We start from the raw sequence: 20,637 nt of genomic DNA on the forward strand, positions 1-20,637 counted from the left end.
CCCTTTCCCAATGGCCAAAGAACCTGTTTAAACCCAGGAATGATCAGGTTTTAGTGGCAACGGCTAGGCTCACTGACCCGTGTCAATCTGGGTCGAAAGACTCACGACCCGCATTAAAATCGCCTTCAAACGGCTCAGCTCTGATCAGCATACAGTGGGAAAATCAGACCTGGGTTGAGCCGCTAATTTACTTGATACCATTAAGCGGAACGTACAAACTTCAACACAGCACGCCAGTCGTGTCTGATCTAACAACCAAAAACCACTCTGCTTACAGTCAATAAACATGGCACAGCACTGGTGACAGAGATTCAGAGGGACACAAAAATTAAACAATAAGGCACACTCACTACGCCCTGGCTCACTTCCATGTTGCACTCCATTGTTTACTTTCCTGGTTTCTTGTCGTACTGGTGACATCATCAACGCTAACCCACTGTAATGGCATCACTAGACACGCTGCAGCGGGGGGACAGACCCACCTTTTTGGCCAATGGGAAGGGAGCCAAATGCCAATTGTTAGGGTGCCAACCAGTGTTTACAAAAACCTGCATTAAGTCGCCAATTTAAGTGAGAAAGAGGCTTTGTCTCTGACAACAGAGCTGTAATGACCCCATCATCTACTAACAGTAAATTCATTTCCTGAATTTTTTTTACCGTAAATGTTGGAAACCATTTTTGGCGATAGTGAAAGATGGTATTTTATAAAGCATGGATTAATGTTACCTGTGACTGTACCTTGCTTTAATTATAATGTAAAAAGGATTTAACTGCTTTTGAAAATGTTTAGTCTATGGATTCTTAGAACAGCGGTCAATTTGCCTAGAGAACCGAAATCTTTTCCTTAATAATTTCCTAAAGGTTGCTTACTTTTCTAAATCCAGCTTCTCCTGGATCAATGATCCAATGAAACACAGTCAGCCCTCATTATCTCAAGGCTAGAAGAAGCTTCTGAATAAACACAGATTTCAAAAATATTTTTTCCTTCGAAATAGCTTCTTTCTCCTCTGCAGTGCTTTTAACCTAATTCTTTAACACCTTGCTTACACACATATAGCTAGCGACGAAACTCTCTGCTGAGTAACAGTACTCATACTGAAGGCTGTTCTATTTGGTACCATGTTATGACAGGATGCTGTAGGTGCAGTGCAGGCAGTGACTGCCTGAAAAAAGAATGACTATTTGAGTAGCTGGTGTTTAGTGAAAACTGGAAATCAGTCAGTTCCAATCATCAGCAGAATTTTTTCTATGCTAATATGTGATACTTTCACTTTTAATGCTTTCGATAAAATATTACAGTGCTTAGAGTACGTTCTAAGAAAATAAAGTTTGACATTAGCTATTGGCTTCTATATCATGCTATTTATAGGCAACATAATGTGCATATATTAAAATTCATATCTACAACATAATGTGCACATAATATTATAATACATATCTACTAATAGATATGTATTATAATTACTATTACATCTTATAGTAATAATAATAGTGTAAAATTTAAATTCTCCTATTCTTAAATAAGGGTATCCTTTTTCAAGGCTAGTTCCTGCATTTTTCTCTCTGATTATTATTTTTAAACAATATTGTAATTGCAATGGTAGATGATCCTTTAAAAGGATGATCTTCTCAAGGTAAGTATTGGTCAGTCTCCCAAAGGACTGATGGACCTTTCCTACATTTGCCCCATGGCTTCTGTATAATTAAGCCATTAGATTTTATCAACCCCTTTTGAATGATTTAATTACCCAGGACGACCACCCTTCGAGCAAGTGAAAAGAAGAGCCTACATATTCATTAGGACTAGATAGCAACAGCAAACTCACCCGACCCCAATCATTTTAAGCTCAGCCCCCACTTCTTCTTCACGCACAGTCCCTAGATTTCCCCGTTGTTTTTTTTTACTCCACTCCACCCTTCAGTAGTTCACACACAAGTCTCCTCTGTGCCTCACATTGTGCAGGCTTCGAATCCGGTTCTGCATCCACCCCCCACCTTGTCATTCATCAGACCTGATCCAATCACTGATAAGAAAAGAAGAGGAGAAAGATAAGGCCACTGTTCGAATCATTCCCTCAGGACTCCCTCTGTTCACCTTTTCCCAAAAAAAGGAAGAAAAAAAAAAAGAAATATTCTGGCAACATTATTTTCTAGTTTTACCTTTTTTATGTGAATATAATTACATATGCAACAGTTGTTTCCCTTTTTCCTTACAGGTGGTTCTTTCACAACAACATCTGGGTTGTATGCAGGAAACAACTCATTGACGAACTCAACAGGCTTTAACAGCACACAACAGGTATGTGTAAACTTTTCCTTATTTTTCTTTTTGTCTGATCTGGTCCAAATGTACAGCTATGGGTTTTAAGTGAAGTTTATTTTTTTTCAAGCTCCCATCCTTGAAATCTTCTTGAAAGAAGGAAACGTAATATGTTACATTTTAGTCGTGACTCAGCCACCATAAATCACTCAAAATGACAAAAGGATTATCAATTGTCGGTCTTGAACACGTGTATTATGCCACAGCGAAAAGAGAGGAGAAAAACAAGACATATCATTGTCCAGATGTAGAAGCGAACGGACATATGTTTGCATTTATGTTTTTTGGAATCTGCTCTGTAAAGTAGCAAGACTGGTGGAGGTTATATCTCAGGTTACTATGCCACACCATCCACTTCATATTTTATTTTACTTAACTAAATCTTGACTCAAATTTTCTCGTTTGTTAATTCCTATTGGGTCAAATACAAAAAAATCAAAACAATTTTTCTTTCTTTAATCATTAATTGTAAACCAACCCCTCCCACCATATTTATAGACACATTAACCAAGAGCAGAGTCAGATTTGTCAAGGAAGACCTAGATAGGTGTAACTGCCATCTCCCATTAGTTCTTGTCTTTTTTAGATTTTAACTTTCATGTTTCTCATACTTCCTATTGCACTGCTCCTCAGGACTACCCCGGTTATCCAGGTTTTGGCCAGGGCCAATATGCTCAGTATTACAACAGTTCCCCATATACCTCACCCTACATGACAAGTAATAACACCAGCCCCAGCACCCCTTCCACCACCACCACATATACTCTCCAGGAGCCCCCCGCTGGGATCACCAGCCAAGCTCTTACAGACAACCCTGCAGGTAAGAATTATGCCTGATTCAGTATGGTATAGAGAATATGTTTAAAATAACAGTAATAACTGTAAACGAACAACTGTCGTATCCACTTACTACATAAAAACAGTGTGGCATCGAAAAAAAGGAAAAGCAAAGAACCTAAAGTGGAATCAGATGTGGAATTCATTGTAATTTCATGTGACATTAATTCATGACCTGGCAATTAAGATTGCATCTGTGCAAGTCAATCCAAATTTTGTGACTGCATTTAAAATTGTCAGCAAACGACACAGACGGCGGCCAGCTTTAACTTAACATCGTTTCACGCAGTCATCCAGTTAAGATAAAAGAAGTCCCCTCAATGTCTTCTTGGCCTGCACTCTGTTACCCTGTTGTTTATTTAATCAGGGCAGTGCACAATAGCTTTTCTGTTCTGTAAGTGAATTATCATATGTTTATCTTCTTTTCTAAATCAGTTCTCTCTGAAAAATGTCTCACACAGGAGGCAGTCTGTCCTGCATAAAGGCAAATGGTCAATCAGACATCTTTTTTTTTTGAGTAGCGAATAGCAGCTGATCTTTGATGTGCTCCCTTTTATAATCTCCTTCCTCGGCCTTTCCTTCCTTTCAGCAGAGTACAGCACCATCCACAGTCCATCAACCCCCATTAAAGATTCAGATTCAGATCGATTGCGCCGGGCCTCGGATGGAAAGTCACGTGGCCGTGGAAGAAGGAACAACAACCCATCACCACCGCCCGACTCTGACCTTGAGGTAGGATGAGCCCGCTACCTTGGCGACAGACAGCCTCGCCCTGTCTGAAGCTCATAGATGTTAATCCACTTACTTTATGGCTGCCACTTAAACACTTGATGGGCATTAAATCTTAACAGCGAGTTCCTTAACTATCAATAAATTATTAAAAGCAGTGTGGAATATATGACTCAACACATATCATATATAAAGTTCATGTGTATAACTTGTAAATAAACAACAAGGCACTGTAATGCGATCAGTGCAGATAATGTATGTCATAGTCCTTGAGCTACTTACTAAATGATGGTGTTCAAATTAAGACAAAAAAAACTCTCATTAATACCTTTTTTATATGAATAAGGATACTAAATGCCGTTATATTGCTGACGTCATGGTGTGTTAACATATTGAGTAAATTAGTTTGTCACTATTGATTAAGCTAATGTAAAGGTTAAGAGGGTGGAATGTGTGTAGTGGGGTGATGAGAGAACTGTTGCGGTGACCAGTCCAAGCAAATGGATCCCGGTCCCTGTGGCACACAAATATACGCTGCTGGCCTATTGACCAGGAGGATCACCTTGCAGCTCTACAGAGTGCACCATTGATTTTTCTTCATTTCTCTCTATTTTTTTTTCTTTGTCTTTCTCCCAACCTCCCACCCCATTTCATGATGCCATCTCTCCAGCGAGTTTTCATCTGGGACCTGGATGAAACAATCATCGTTTTCCATTCCTTGCTCACGGGGTCTTATGCCAACAGATACGGACGGGTGAGTGACATCAGGCCCTGGCAGCAGCAGTGCACTTTATCTGCAAAAATGTATAAATATTGAAAGGAGAGAACGAGGGGCAGTATGTGGTAACGGCCGTTGAGCGAAGGGATAAAATTCACTTTGCTCTTAGCGCATAGTAAGTTGACAGAGCTGAACTCGATGTACAGATAATTGTTTCTTTTTTTAATAGGTCCAATGAGGCCTGGCAAGTATTTGGCTCCTCTTTGCAGCTGTTGGAGCTATGCATGGTTGGTCAGGGCTTGGCTGTAGAAGCTTGCAACAGTTGCACTCTGACTGTCTCTTGACACATCTTGAGTGTTTCTTTCTTCTTCAGAAATCCCACATTGTTAGTTTAATTAAGTGCTTCTCAATTCGTTCCTTTCAGGCAGGGATCTCCCTGGTGACCGCACCAGGAGGCTGAGTTCGACAAATGGCTTTGATCCAGATTAAAATGGAGAGATTCTCTTAAACCTGCCTTAGCTTGGATTTAAATATACATGTACATATTTGTTGATGAAACTTGACAAAAATATTTACTGTTAGAGATGCACCTATCAAAACTTTGTGGCTCATTTTGAAACACTAGTTTTTTTTCTAAAAGCTGATTAATTGATCCTGATTTTAATATATAATAAAACTTTAAGTGTTTAAAAATAAAGGAAAAATAATGAAACTTTAACATGCCTTTAGTCTGAGTATTACCTACAGCAAACATTGCAAAGGACCCATCTTTCACCCAGTTGAAGTTGTAAAGTACATTTTTTTTTTATTTCTAGCTAAATCTTTCTACATTAATGGTCATTTCAAAGTTCTCTGTATTTCTAAATATTAAGGTTAGTGCAATAATACACCTTTACCCAATGGTGACAAGCTTCTGTGCAGAGGAAGGTTAGCTAGCAGAAAGGTTGAGTTACTGTAAAGAGAAAGTTTTAATATTTAAAAGAGGAGAGTATGCATCGCTTAAAAAGAAGATAACTGTGTATTAGAAGGAAATGTTTTCATTCAAACTAAACCGACTTGTATATGGCTTTTCATTTTTATTGACTTAGTTTTAAACACTAGGTAAATATACATTGCTATTAATTGTTTACCAATTTAAAACAATGGCTGAATTTTGTTTGTGCCAATAAAACTCCCAGTCAGTAGTCAGATCAGATCCAGCTGGGAATCTGCATTTTCTGGTCAGCAACTGATTTTTATTTTGGTGCCTCTCTATTTATTGTTGGAGAAGGTCACTTTCTTACCCAGGTCAATGTGTATTCTCATAAGATAAAGAATTTGCTTTTCCAGGCTTTGCTATTTGTTGTTTCGTTTAAATTGCTCCTCTAAATTTAAACTTTAAAAACAAACTATTTGGGAAATAAGGCAGAATTATATTCTCATGGTTTTGTCCGGGTCATAGGTGGGGCTTTTTTCCTTGAGCATGTAGGGTTATTGTTCATAGTAAAGTCATCAATAAATCCATGTGTCATTTGATTTAGTCTTTACACAGCATCTCAAATTGACTGGGTTTTGAAGTCAAAAAATGAAATATTGCTTCTCAAGTGTCAGAAAGCTTAATGTCTGCAGCTCCTGCTCTCTGCCTTTGTTCTAGTATTGAGGGGGTGTTTGATGGGGGCAGTGTTTTGTTTCTGGGGTGAAGGAGGGCTGCCCCACGACCCTCCAGTGTTTATTTACTTTATTCTCAGGCCTGCATGCTGGGTATTGGGAGAGCTAAAGCTTAGGGAGCTTTAGCTCCATGATGAGGGGCACTTACACCAAACACACACACACACACAGCAACTGACATGCAAAGACCCATAGGGTTCTGCAATGGGCTCCTCTGAAACAGGAAACACTCTTTACTCCATAAGGGCCCATTCCATCAGAGCTCATATGGGATGTGACAGCTTCTAAAGCCCCTCTCTTTTTCTCTCTCTGTCTCCCTGTTTTCCCCTTTGTTCCCTCTTTTTCTAGTTCTTTGCCCAGTTTAGACACATTTACACTTTTTTTTTCTTTAGACACCCACCAGTTTTCCACACAAAAAAAATAGACAAAAGGATTATGATGTCTTTACTGGCATATATTGTAGTAGTGTAGCTAATATGACATAGAATTCAATCTTTCTGTGCTTTCCCATGAACACTGTTGACCAGTTAAATTAATTCTTAAAAGGATGAATCAGAACACATTTTCTTATAGATGTAGCCTTCCTGTTATCCATTGAAAGTCTTGTGTTCTCTTTCAAAAGGTTGTTAACTTATCAGCAAGTAAAGCTGCTATTGACCATGGGTACATAATCATAACAGATGTTTTTTTAAGGATAGATCCAAATGGCAACAGAGACAACAGAGAAACCCATGCAGAGTTATCTTAGATTTTTTACCATTTTTGCGACGTTTGTATTTATTTCAAGTTTTATAGTTAAGTTTTTTTTTTAAACTGGAGCCTAGTAGTTCAGTCAAACTCAAATATGAAAATGTTATTTATTTTTTGTATACAATCAAAGTGAAAGAAATTAACCAAAGGTAGCCAATAGAAAGAAAAAATCAATGTTGAGCTTGAATGATTTCCAGTCTAGACTTGGAAATGTAAACATCCTCTGCTGGAGTGTACTGCTTCACAAGGACTAGGCTCCCTGGAACTGCTTAGGGTTGAGGAAGGAACTGCTGCAGCACTTCATATTTGAGAACAGGGCAACACATATCAAAAATGTCGGCAATACTTTCAAATAGACACCTTTATTATTATTTTTATTAAGCAAGCCTCATAGGAAATCTAGTTTTCTGTCCTGCCTTAAAGGACTTCAAAACGGCACATCTTTTCATCAAAGAGGAAAGTTGATGTCTCTTGGTCCAGACATGTATCGCCTTAAAAAGTATACCGGTACATGCATTTCTGTGTAAGTCTCCAATCATGTTTAATGGCAGCGTCCACACAAGAGATAACTGTTGGTTGAGCAAACTGATTGGATTTACTACTAATTGCTTACTCATCTGAAACAGCATCAAATTGTTTCAGTTTATCCTACTGCCTGATCACGCACCATGTAAACCAACCCAAAGCATACTCGGTAAACCGTACATTTTTGGTGCCTCTTTAAGTAACAACTATCACTTTTCTTTATCGACCAGCCTTTTTTCCTCCTCTTTGTCCTCCTGCGTATCTGTCAGTCATGTCATGTCTATCTTAGTGGTGTAAACAAAAATAAGTTACAATGTTTTTCTCTTTGCTGTTGTGAGCTTACTATAAATAGATGAGTATCTGAGCGAGTTGACATGCACACTTTCTCTTACTTGCTGTGACCTCCCAGCCACTCTCCCTAACTCCCCCCCACCCTCCCACATACACACATAAACAGAGCACTCTTCTTATCAGCCCTTTTAATTGGCATCAAGACATTCACCCCCATAAAGCTGATGGCTGAGGCCAGCTGTGCTGCTATTGGGCAGGCTAAAGCTTGGGCTCCAAGTGGGTAAGGGTGGATGTGTGTGTCGGTGGGGGTGGTGTTATTGCTAAGGGGCTCAGAGGGAGTGAGGGTGGATGTTGGGAGCCCCCCTTGGACGCAGTGACATCTCAGGACAGGTGGTTGTGCAGCAGTGACAGCAGCAGCACTTTGGCCTTCTGGCCTGCTTGTATTCTTAACTCTCTCACTGACTGATTGTTTAGATTTAATTGGAAAGGATTCACTTGCACCAGAGAGGATGGCCTTTTCCCACCGAACCCGTCCATAGTGCTAAATCTCCCAGCAGCGGCAGACGTTGGGAAGAGGGAGGTAGCTTGTTGATGTAAGGAGGGGGGCTAATTGTTTTTGATGAATTCCTACTGAAAGATTGATTCAAACTGGGAAGCCGAAGGGAAGGAGAAAGCCTGGAGAAGGGGAGGATTGAGCTCTACTTGTGTGGTTTGCACTCTGTCATTTTGGTGAAAACATAAGGATTGTGGGGTGTGACAGCTAATCAGCGGAGAGCTCAGGTGTGTCTTTAGGTGGTTTAACTCGGTAATCCCAGCTTCTGGTCCGACTTAAATGCAGATCTCCCCCAGCTGCAGGAAAAGACAGCCATTGTCTTCTTTCAACCTTTACTTGCTAAAGATAATTTGCTGTTTAGAGAGTTAATCCAAACGCATTGTGTAAATAAAAAAAACATCTCAGAAATTAGATGACAAAATGTGATTCTTTTTTATTATTATTTGTTCAAATCTAACACTAGAATTAAATAAAATGCACGTAGTATAGTTTTTATCTTTTTTAAAAGCAAAAATAAACATATTGTTAGTTTTTTTACCATTTAATCTAGTTCAATATTCTTAAGGTAATACCACACATACTGTGGGATCATATTCCCATCACAGCAAGAGTCATACATTATATATTATGCAAGTTTGTATTTTGTGTTTAGCGTTACTTTTTCTTGGTTATAATCAGAAACAGCCAACATGTCAGACAGACTTCAGGTGAAACAGCGATATATATCAGCTAGAGAATCAAATGATGCATCTGCACAAATATGTGAAGAACGCTGCTGTTTACGATTCTGGGCTGTGACCCAGCTCTTTTAAATCAACTATCCTTCCTGAGAGGAGACCCATTTTTATGACCTTCATTTAAGTCTGTGGCCTTTGTGATGACTATTCTGGTCCTTTTCAGAGGGTTGTTAAAAGGGCAGAAAACTTTCAGGTCTTCTTTTATGGGACAAGCCTGCGGTGGAATGTAAGGGGACTGTGTGTTAATTGAATGATTTAGGGCAAATATCATGACTTACTGCATTTGATATATATATCCCTCTAATGTGCAAGAGAAAACGCTTTAAAACTAATGATTTCTTTGTTTGATTTAGATATTTTTGTGTCTTTAAGGACCCTCCAACTTCTGTATCATTAGGACTAAGGATGGAAGAAATGATCTTCAACTTGGCAGACACACACTTATTCTTTAACGACTTAGAGGTGAGTTTCCGTGGGTGCGCTTTGCTCCTCTGTTAGTTGAATATGCAAACATGTCCTTTGTTTACGCTGATATGGTTTTAAAAGGTGCAGAGGCATAGATATATTCCAACAGAATCCAAATGGGTCAAATTTGAGCAAAAGAAGCAACAACTGTGTATTGCTTATAGGCCTGTCTCTCAGTTATCCCCCATAGCTGTGAGGTATTACCTCAGTGCCCAAGGGATACTGTGAATTTTACATGTGCTGTCAGTCTCCTGGGTCACCAGCCCTGCCCCCGCCTCCACCCCTTTCCCACTTTCATGGCAGCCAGTGCAATTTGTCAGGCTCTAATGTTTCTGTTGCTCTCATGTCTGCCAGTGTGTCATGCTGTGTGCTTGGTGTAACTGGCCTCCTACACCACAAACTCCTCTATCACTGCAGAGAATCCCCTGCCATCTCTCTCTTAGGGGTCTTTTTCTTTTGTCTAATTTTTTAAAAAATTTGCTTGGGGTGAAGAAATACATAGATCAGGAGGGGTAGGTTTATGGTTTGGTGAAGACGTTTTCACACATTTTGAAACTTTGTTATATAAAAACATTTTATCTAATAGACAAAACAAAGAAATGCGTAATTGTGTGTATGCGTGTTTACCTGTCAAGGAATCAGAGTGAGGACCATTTTTTCACTTTCACTGTCACATTGAGGACCGGTTGTTGAGGATATTTTGCTGGTCCTCACAAGATATGATGCTAATGGTTAGGGCAAGGGCTAAGGTTTTTATAGGGTGAGGTAATGAGTATGTTTAGGGTTATCTTCAGGGTCAGGGCACAGAAAATGTTGAAAATGACAGAAAATCAATGTAAGTCAATGGCTGTCAAACCATGGTCCTCACTACATATAGCAAAATGAGTATATGTATGTGTGTGGATGAAAAAACTGTTTTTAAACCCAAGCATTACAAAGACCTCTCAGAATTTCCCAATCTTGGTGCAGGTTTCAAATCTCGTCAGTTTTGCCGCAGCGTCCTGTAGATGGAGCTCCCCCATCTGACCAGGATGCTTAGAGCTTTAGTCACAAGGTTTAAAAACCTAAGCCCATATTCACAAACAATCTTAAAACTAAAATTAGCTTTCATTAATGTTATCTAAGGGGTTTTCATGTAATTTTGCAATAAAAGCTATTCAAATTACCATAACTCTTAAGAGAGCTCCTAAATCCAATCTAATCCACTTCATTTATATAGCACATTGAAATGACAAAACATTTGCAAAGTGCTGCACACACAACAAGGTCAGTATAAAACAATAAATATCAATAAAACTGTTTCAAACAATAAAATAAAAAGGGGACAACACAACTTATGTAATGCTAAAAGCCAGAGAATAAAAGAAAGTCTTAAGATGCGATTTGGGACATACATATATTGCGGGGCAGAGCATTCGACAGCTAAGGGCCAACAATGGAAAATGCTCTTTCCTCTGGGTTTCCAATTTGTCCTAGGAGTCACAAGCCGGAAACAAATGTTAGGAATCGTTAGAAGGACTTTTAGTTAGCCTAAAGGCTGCTACATACTCCATGAGAAGTAAAAAAAATGATGCAAATTTGTCCTTGCAGCCTCACCTTGGTGGTTCTCGCCGATTGTTCTCAGCAGCATCTGGGAAGATTTATTTTTTTTTTTTTGCAGTATGTGTCCACGAACAGTTGTGTTATTGGTTAGGATTCACATGAATTTGCCTCCCACCCCTTATTTCAGGTGGAGAACTGTTATGTAATATTTAGTTTGAAGATCGGCTGGCAGAGGTTGTGCGGAGATTTGAACATTTGTATGTGTTTTCAGAGAATTATAAAGCATTTTGCTCTCCTCCTGCTCTTTATCGATCAGAAAGAATCAATTCTTCTGTCAGAATAAATCAGCACTTAAACAATTATCAGACAAGATTAAGTTTATCATTTATATAGGGAGGATTTATTAGTTTCCAGGCAGACAGGTTAAAGGTTCCCCTCTTGTAACACAATATTACTGAAGAAAGTAGATAACAAGAAAAATATTGAAAAATCATGAATTAAAAATGATTAACCAATATACAGTGAAATTTCAATATAATTTAAAAATTGTAAGATGCTCTCAATAATAACAGTTTAAAAGAATTTTTAAAAGTCGCAGGAAAACATACAACTAAACACTTTAGATAAAATGCGTTGAAAATACATAATAAAATGAAGTACAATAATATAAACCATATGGGGAGATGTTTAAAAAGGGAAAAAAGTGTTTGCTGTTTTGTAATCAGCAATCCTAAATGGTCATCAAGAAAATTGAATTTGTAATGCCGTCCCCTTTTTCATTTCTGCATGTACTGCTTCAAGAGGGAAAGTGCATCTCTTACAGCTTGTGTGAGTCAAGTCCACAGATAAAATTGTTTTAAAAGGAAATTATAAAAACCCTCTTGTTTTGTCTACAGTCTTGCCATTTCAAACTAACGTTTGACCCAACAGTTATTTAGAACAATCATGCTATTTAACCAGAACTTTTTATAGGTGTCCTTCAATTCTTTTTAATGGACACCCTAAGCCAGTCAGTATCTAGTATTCACCCAAACCATGGCGTAATATCAAATACTTGAGGTAGTGAACATGACAGTGTAATAGAAAAGAGAGAAATAGAGTTTTCAACATTTTGGCCTACTTGCAAAATGGCGTATCTGCTAACACAGCACATCTCCCTCAAAACACGACAGCGTCAGCATTATGCTGTGGAGTCATGTCTTTGGCAGGGAAAGTGTAGCTACTCAGGGTTGTGAGGTAGATCCATCAGATCAGTTAAGGGACACATTTTAAAGGCAGCAGTATTTTTGAGACTGCAGGAAATTACCTTAACCCGAAACAAGCAGAGCCAACAAGCAAGACGTTTAAATTTACCCCTGTGTGGAATTTCAAACTTAAAGACCCAAATCTAATTGAGAATCTCTGGCAATCTAATCTAACTGATCTTGAGTTATTTTTGCAAAAAAAAAAGGACAAAATGTTTACTTTAACTGCCTCTAAGGGTGAATGGAGGAATATGTATGGAGAGCATGTAATTCAGATGTTTATTAGGTAAAATCTTTGCAAAGTATAATAAATGTTGTTATGATGTTAAAAATGGGAAATAGATTAACTGGTTTGAATTATTTTGGAAAACTCTGTAAATTTCTTTGCAGTAGTTATCCCAATATTCCTTCATAAATGTAGACATATATGTTTAAATATAAAGGAAAACTCAGAGATAGAGAAAAGGACCAGAAGTGTAAAGGAAAACTTTTTTTTATATATTAGTACAAATAAATAAGCTTAAAAACTTAATTAAAATGTTTTGCTCAACTTAGTTTAATTTTGTAGTACTTTTTTATGTTTTTACTTTTTTATCCAAATTTCTGCCCTCTGGTCTAAATGACTCCCTAGTTTTCTTTAGTGCCCTTATATTTGCTTACCTCACAAAAGGGGAAATGTTTTCCTTGATACTTAAGGGCGAAGAGATCTATAGCTAGTCTGCTAAGTCTCATTACTTACTTACCGCCACGTTCAGCTGCGTTACAAGAAAAAAAGCCTGGCAAAAAAACAAGAGAAAAGAAAATACTCAAACAGTCAGCCAGGAGACAGGAAAATATGTGCAAACTCTTTCAGACGGACAAGTGACAAAGATTTCAAATGCAGTCACTGTGATCAAAGTTAATTGGCTCCAATTGGCTGTTTAAATATTTCCTTATGCTCTGGCTGTATTATATCCATCTAGCTGCACTTTATTTAATAGATGTGCCCCAATCATTTGAAAAAAAAAAATCAGTTTGTGACAACGTTTGAATGTGGTTTTTGCTCTAACATCTGTCCCGTGTTTTTATTTCTTTTCATGTGCCCACAGACGAATTGGCAGCTTAGACTCCTTAAAATGATTTGAAAACCCTGCGTGTGTATTTTCTCTTCTCTCTCTCTCAGGAAGAAAACTGTTAGATTGTGTTTAGACACTTTAAAGATTCAGCGACTTTTCCTCTTTAAACTGTGATGATTGAAAATGCTAACTGTGGTGAGTTCAAGGGACGCTTTTCAGGTCGACCAAACTCTGCAGACACTTCAATGACTGTCATTAATAATCATTCTAGAGTCGAGGTGACTTTCTCTCAAAGGCATATTCAGCCCCAGCCTTAAACTAAGCCCAGCCTATCTGAGTGTTAATTACCATTTCTCAGCAACGCCTTACCAGTTGTGTTTCCTCTCCCCTGATTTACAGTCCACCATCTAAAACAGTGCTAAATAGAGTCCCACTATAAATACCGCAGTCAGCAGCAGTTATGTATTTAAGCATGTGCAGAAATGCATTTGGTCCATCTAATTTAGTCTAAGCCATAAAGGGAGACCCCAGAGGCTGTGCAGGAACACAGGTGCAGAGTTAGTAGCCAAACAGTGTTTGAATAGTCCATCCGTGTTTTCACACGGCTAGCCTCTGTATAAAGACCTCAAATAATTTTTACAGTCTCGTTTTGCAATATTTTTATATATAAATCATAGCTTCAAAATTTTCAAAGGATTCTGGAGTTTAACAATCACCTTAAAGCATAAAAAATTCCTCAGTCTGTGGAGACCTTAAAGGCACAAGCATTAGCTAATGTTCTACGTGTGTTCAAGTGTGGATGTGTGTGAGTGGAGGCCGGCCCGTGTTGATAGAGCTGGTGAGTGATGATTCGGGGGAAAGTCATAAAAAGAAAGGGGGCATGCCGAAGGGGTCAACAGGGATCAGTTTCACCCTTATGTCTCTCTTTCTCTCTCCCTCTATTTTCTCCAAAGTTTTTCTGAATCAGCGCTCTTTTTTTTTTTCTTTTGTTGCTTTTTTAAGGTGAGCCTCAAAAATACAACAGCTTTAACAAAAGACTCCTAATAAAGGCTCATAATAAAGAGATCTGCACACTCCCCTTGCAAATCTCTTTATCGATTGTCTGGCTAAAACCATTTGCCGCTCAGCTCTTTAAAGGACGGGTGTTGTATTATAGGATCAGCTCAGTTTTTTTTTTTTTATTATCAGAAATGCTCTTAGTGAAGGAAGTATGAGAAAAGTAATTCAAGGCAATATAATTTTTATTGATGTGATTCCTGCGGTACTAATTTTACTTAATCAAGGATGGCATCATTGATAAGTAGAAATTATTATAAATCACAGTTTTACTAATCATGCATTTAAATTTAAATATGTCATACATTTTATCATATTGAAGCTAAAATAATATCAATAATGCCGTTCAACTTAACCTTTTGTCATGTTTTGTTAATTGTATACTTTTTTGGATATTGTGTGACAGACCAGCACAAGGTAGTGCATAGCTGTTCAGTAAAAATCACATTATACATGTTTTTTAACTGCAAATAAAAACCTGAAAGGTGTGCTGTAAATATTTATTCTACTTAACCGGGAGGTGCAAATGTACAGCAAATACAAAATTACTGCAAAATACAAGCAGGGCACAAATACACCAGAGGATTTTTCCTTTGCGGTCTGAAAAGGAAAAAAGCTGCAGTAGAGAAACAAATAGAGAAAAGCAAAGGCTAAATGTGCTGTGAATACACATACGTATTGCAAATACTAAACCTGCCTCAAACATAGAAATTATGCTATAATACAATAAATGCAATGTAAAATTCTTCAGACTTTCTTATCATAACATAAGTGGTACAGACCTCTAGGGGGTAATGACACCAACAGGATACACTAATGACTTGACTTACCTTTTCTTTCTCCCCTCTAAATGACCTCTGGATGTACATATTTATATTTATTTACCAAGGATCCGCTCAATATACATTAATTTAAAGTAATGTCTATGATCTGGTTCCATATGAGTCAATGATCATCGCCCTATAGCAATCTGAAGCATTTCCATTATACTGAACCAGTTTGCCTCTTTTCTGAACTTCCAGATGTTCTTGTTCTACTTGCAGCATTTTTTAGCTGTATATTATTTTTTGTTGCCATCATTTATGTGCTTGCAGCACATTTGCACTTTGCTTCTTAATATTTTCTGTAACTGGCTTTTGTATGTCATTTAGTCTTGATTTGTTTTTTTAGTGCAGCATTTTTATTTTGTCCACCAGCCATTGAAATATTCCTTCCCCTTTACTTTAATATCACTTTATAAAATCCAGCCATCTTCAAAAGTCTCCTAATTAATAAATGCTGTCCACTTTGTATAGTTTAAGTTTAGCATAAATACATCTGGAAAATTATGACTTATTTGTGAGAAAACCAAGATAAAGACCAAGGCCAAACAAACCAGGGCTAAATTGGTAAATATGTTTACAGCAGGATTTAGTTACAAAAAAATAACTAAAGCGTGGTTTGACATGGCCATTTACTGGCTAGACAATGAGACTATTATTTAAACAGCCAATTTTTACATGGCAGCTCTGGAGGAGCCTGAGAGATCAACAGTTCAGGTGGTAGATTCATTGACAGGTCAGCTCTAGCTGTGTTTACTAAAAAAATGTCTTCATAAAAGAGTAAACAGAATATTATAATTAAGAAAAGAAAGCTTTAACTGTTACTCTTGCCACAAATAAAGCAATGTGAAAAATCTAAACTGCACATTGCATTGAACACAAAACCTCCACAGTCAGACAAGTTGCTATCAGCATCATGCCATGGATCAGGCCATATATATATATATATATATATATATATATATATATATATATATATATATATATATATATATATATATATATGGCAATATATCAGTGGCAGCTGCTGCTCTCTGAAACAGAGGAGGGTCAGTGATGTTAATTAAAACCAAACATCCCATATTGCATTAACAACTGTTGAAACACATAAAACACATCATTACAACGGTTGAAAATAGCTGTTGTGAAGCGCTCTGACATTATAAACTCCAGAAACCATGGCAAATGTTTAGCATAAGATGACCGTTCTGACTGAATGATCACTTTTCCCTCTTGACTAATGAAGAAAACCTCCTCGCTGTCTGGCCACTGTCAGTCAAAAATCCTTAAGTATGTTAGCCAATCAGCCTCAAGCAGCCAGCAGTGAGGTTTAGCTTCTCTGGAAGTGGCATATTTTGGCGTGTTATTCAATCAGGGCTCTACTCCTCTACTCTCTTGCTGCTTACCTCAATAGACCGAGGCTCAAACCTCAACAACGATTTCTCAGAGACTGACAGGCAGTATCCTGCTGCTCCAGAGCAGAAGGGAGACCATGTCCGAGAGCGGAATAAATAGCTGATTAATGCACAACATAGGCATTAAATCAGGTGCATATTAGCCCATATTTAAGGCAGTTCAATATCTATATTTATAAATTTCCACAATACCTATTTACTCCTAAGTACTCCCTAGTTCATATATATGTACCAGGGTAGATGGTTAAGTTGATGTGAATTGATGTGAGAAATGAGCCAAATATCAGACACCTTTAAGTATAAAGGTTTTAAAGTTATAAAATAAACCCAGATTATAGATTATAATGCACTGAAGTATGTGGCTATGTGAAGAAATGTGGAAAAAATTATATGAATACTTTTTCTCAGCAATGTCACTGTGATTTGTGTAGAAATTCCTCACAGAGGATTTATTGTGTAGATTGTAAAATCTTGTACATTTTCTCAAGCTAAAAGACCTATGACAGAGTTGAGTTAACTGATGGTCTGAGGTGATGTTTATAATGAAGCCCTCTGAGGCTGAGCTTGCTGGGAAGACTGACAGCTCCGCCATTGCTTCGGTCATTGGAGGGGGGGGTTTACTATAGGTGTGCTGCAGCTAGCAGTCCAATGCTGAGCGGCATGTGGGAACCAGGGGCCTTGTTCTGGCTTACAGAGCCCCCTGTGATCCCCTCTCAGTGGGGTACGAGGACTGCCGAGAAAACAACCCTTCCTGTCTCGAGAAAAAGGGCATGGGGGCAAAACACTCAGAGAGGGGGGGGTAAAGGGTAAAAGGTCTTTAAAGGTGGAAACATTTTAAATAGAATCTTCTTTGTTTTACACTTGCAGCTTAAGTCTTTCTAACATGTGGCACTGCAAATTCATATCTGCAGACATAGACTTACTTTACAATTGCTCATGAACCCACCCACATGCACACACTGTCCTGCAGCACTGTATTCTGACTCCCATTTATAGGTCCCAGCCTACATTTGCTGGTCTGAAACCTCCTCTGTCACTCTTACCCAGAGGCTGACTGTTAATGAGGGATATAGTGAAACGCACGGTTACCTTTGCCTCGTGGCCGAATGGTTCTCCTGAGCCTTCTAGGTTGGACTTGTTCTGTTAGTTTAACGGCCCACTGCCAGATCCTGTGCTTTCCATGCCATAAGAGTGGTAGCTCTAATTATGTTCTCCCTGATGGTTTATTTTTCTGTGATTTTCTTTCCGTCTTAGGTGGAACCTGATGCTATTCTTTGAATTTGGATATTAAGTTGCTCCAGTGATTAGCTACCAATACGCTTTTAAAGCTGTACAGACTTGTTTATTTTTATGTATTTATTGATGAGAGTTACACCAGATAGAAGTCTGAAATATATATATATATATATATATATATATATATATATATATATATATATATATATATATATATATATATATATAATGTGAAAAGTTTTGAGGGGGATGCACACTTTTACAGGAACTTTATTCTTTTAGATATGCTTTTCTGAGTCAATACACTCATGTGTGTATTTGCCTTCCTGGCCACGGATGTAGAATTTCTGTCATGCTTTTCCGACAAGTTTCAAGGCTGCACCTCTGATGTGTTCTGGAAAGACTACAGACAGAATGTGGGGGTTTTAAAGCCACCCTGTCAGTCAGCACTCCACTGAGCTTCACATCACGACAGCCCTGTTGCCCTGATTCCAAAGCAGCCACACGCCAATCAGGGCTGAGGGTGCATGGAAAATATTGCATTACTGTCTGATGACAAATGATCATTTCTTAATAATCTTTTAAAACAGGAGACAGAACACCTGCCTAACATGGGTTTTGATGGGAAAAAAGGGGCATTTACTCACACGACTTTTTTCAACTTGGCAAGAACAAACGGCTTCTCTGTGGGTAGGTGTTGTATGGAGAAAATGCTGAAGTGACAGAGATTCGATACAGCATTTACTGTTGCTTGCCTTGAGGTGTGGTTTAGATGTAGTATGCCAAAATTAGGAAATAATGAGTAGCAGCACGTCTATCAAACATAACTAATTTACTGCCTACCTGCGAAGCGTGTGGTGTTGTTCTTTTTTTCCTACTAGTCAGAAACAGGGCTTCAAAGGCCCATTGTGTTGAAATACAGTTTGTCTTTCTGTATCCCCGTTCCCAGCTCTGGGAACCCCCTACCATCACACACCCCTCATGTAAAACCAGCATAGACTTCTCTGTACCTGTGCTTTGTTTGGCACTGCTGTTTGAATTCCGTGACTGTTCAAGCAAAGATTGTGGATTGGAATGAAGTTGGGTTTGAAGAACTCTCCCTTTGTTGCCTACATCCTGTGTTTGACCCCCAGATAATCACAGCCCTCCTCCACCCACCTCTAGACAGGGGTACCTGTGGTGGGAACGGACAAGGAAGTTGCTGGGGGTCATAGACCATGGGTGGGAGGGGGTAGGATGACAGCCTCTGCCGGTAGAGTGGCAGTATGAAGGACTTGCGAACCATGGATGAGCTTTTTTCACATGCCATTATGTTGTCTGATGGGTCTCAGGGAATGTTGCCATGAATGTTGTTGTTCTTTCTAATGCTTTTACCTCCCATCTCCACCCCATCATAGCTGCAGCTTACTTGATAGAGATGACAGAAGAAGAGAGGGCAGAGCTTGTATCCTAATTGTCGGCACCATTGTATCTCAGTGAAGTAGTCCTTTAGAGAGGTAAAACAGCTTTAAAACAAAATCAACATGGTCTTGTGTCTATGTATTTTGGCGTAGTTATCCTGTCTTTTTTCTCAATGCCTCTGACTGTTCCAGTCACCACTCTGAGCCCTTTGAGAGCTACAGGAAGACTCAGGCCGTCATCACTGATTGCTTAATGACAGATGCTCAGGGAACAAAGAGGGCTTTGATAACCTTCTTTTCAGCACTCCAATGGAAAGCCAGAGATAGAAAAAGAAGACAGTGAACAATAGAGAGATGGAGCCATCATAAGCCTGAAGCATCCTGTCCTGGGTTCTTATGGGATTTATTTGCTTTTATTTAAAAAAAATTTCCATTCAAGAACAAAATTTGCCTGAAAATGAAAATGAAGATATTAAACTAGAGCAATGTTACTGAAGTAATAAACAAAAGAGTGTTTTGATAGACCAGTAGCAGTGCCTTCTCATGGAGGGTCTTCACTCTTTGGTACAGTAGGAACATCTGGTTTGAGTTAGTGATGATTGAAGGTTTTAGAGGAATCCCTATTTGCTTGGTGAGGAGAGAGAAAAAGGGACTTCCATGGAATAACAATGTTCAAAAGTTCCTAAGAAGAGAAGACTGTCCCCATTTGCCAACATTACAAAACCTTCCATCCTGCTAACAAATATGTGTTCTACTTTCACACCTTCTGAGTTAAAGATCACCTAAATATCTTCTTCTTACTATAATATATTGGTTTTCAGCCCAACTGGAAACCCTTATCACTGAATGCGCATATAAATAAGTGCCAACCTCTGCTATTATTACTTGTTGGTGTGGGTATTGTTACTAAGACAAGAAGATTCTGTTTTATCTTTTTACAATGAGGTTTTACTGTCCGGGCAGGCAAATCTCTAAGGTTCAGTCCCTCAACTATATGAGATTTTGGAAGTTTGGGACATACCTTAAACAAGAAAAATGATCTTTTTTAGCTTTTGAACTCTGTTAAAGGGAATGCTGTATTTAGAAATGTGCAGCCCTTTTGGTAATCTGATATTTAGGGTAATGTTCTTCATTCTCCAAGGAATACGCATTAAGACTGCTGCTTTTCTCATGTGAGCAATGCTAACTTTTGCTAATTGCCATTATGAACTGCTAATTAGCAACAAATAATTCATGATCGAAATCATAATTTCAGTATATATATATATATATATATATATATATATATATATATAT

The 20,637-nt window shown here is 38.3% G+C and overlaps 1 protein-coding gene across 17 annotated transcripts in view; it reads left to right on the top strand.

Annotated features, from left to right (window-relative positions):
- eya1 (EYA transcriptional coactivator and phosphatase 1) overlaps positions 1–20,637 on the top strand; it is an 86,429-nt gene that overhangs the window by 55,333 nt on the left and 10,459 nt on the right. For 12 of the 17 annotated variants that reach the window (XM_015388120.1, XM_015388121.1, XM_015388118.1 and 9 more), the window contains 5 exons: positions 2,217–2,299; positions 2,954–3,140; positions 3,747–3,889; positions 4,557–4,640; positions 9,480–9,569. In XM_015388120.1, coding sequence (XP_015243606.1) covers positions 2,217–2,299; positions 2,954–3,140; positions 3,747–3,889; positions 4,557–4,640; positions 9,480–9,569 — 587 coding nt within the window. The remainder of the gene's footprint in view (positions 1–2,216; positions 2,300–2,953; positions 3,141–3,746; positions 3,890–4,556; positions 4,641–9,479; positions 9,570–20,637) is intronic. The other 5 variants (XM_015388136.1, XM_015388122.1, XM_015388126.1 and 2 more) reach the window with 1 other exon arrangement.

The sequence above is a fragment of the Cyprinodon variegatus genome, unplaced genomic scaffold (genome assembly GCF_000732505.1).
Source record: "Cyprinodon variegatus isolate N-32 unplaced genomic scaffold, C_variegatus-1.0 Scaffold414, whole genome shotgun sequence".
NCBI lineage: Eukaryota > Metazoa > Chordata > Actinopteri > Cyprinodontiformes > Cyprinodontidae > Cyprinodon > Cyprinodon variegatus.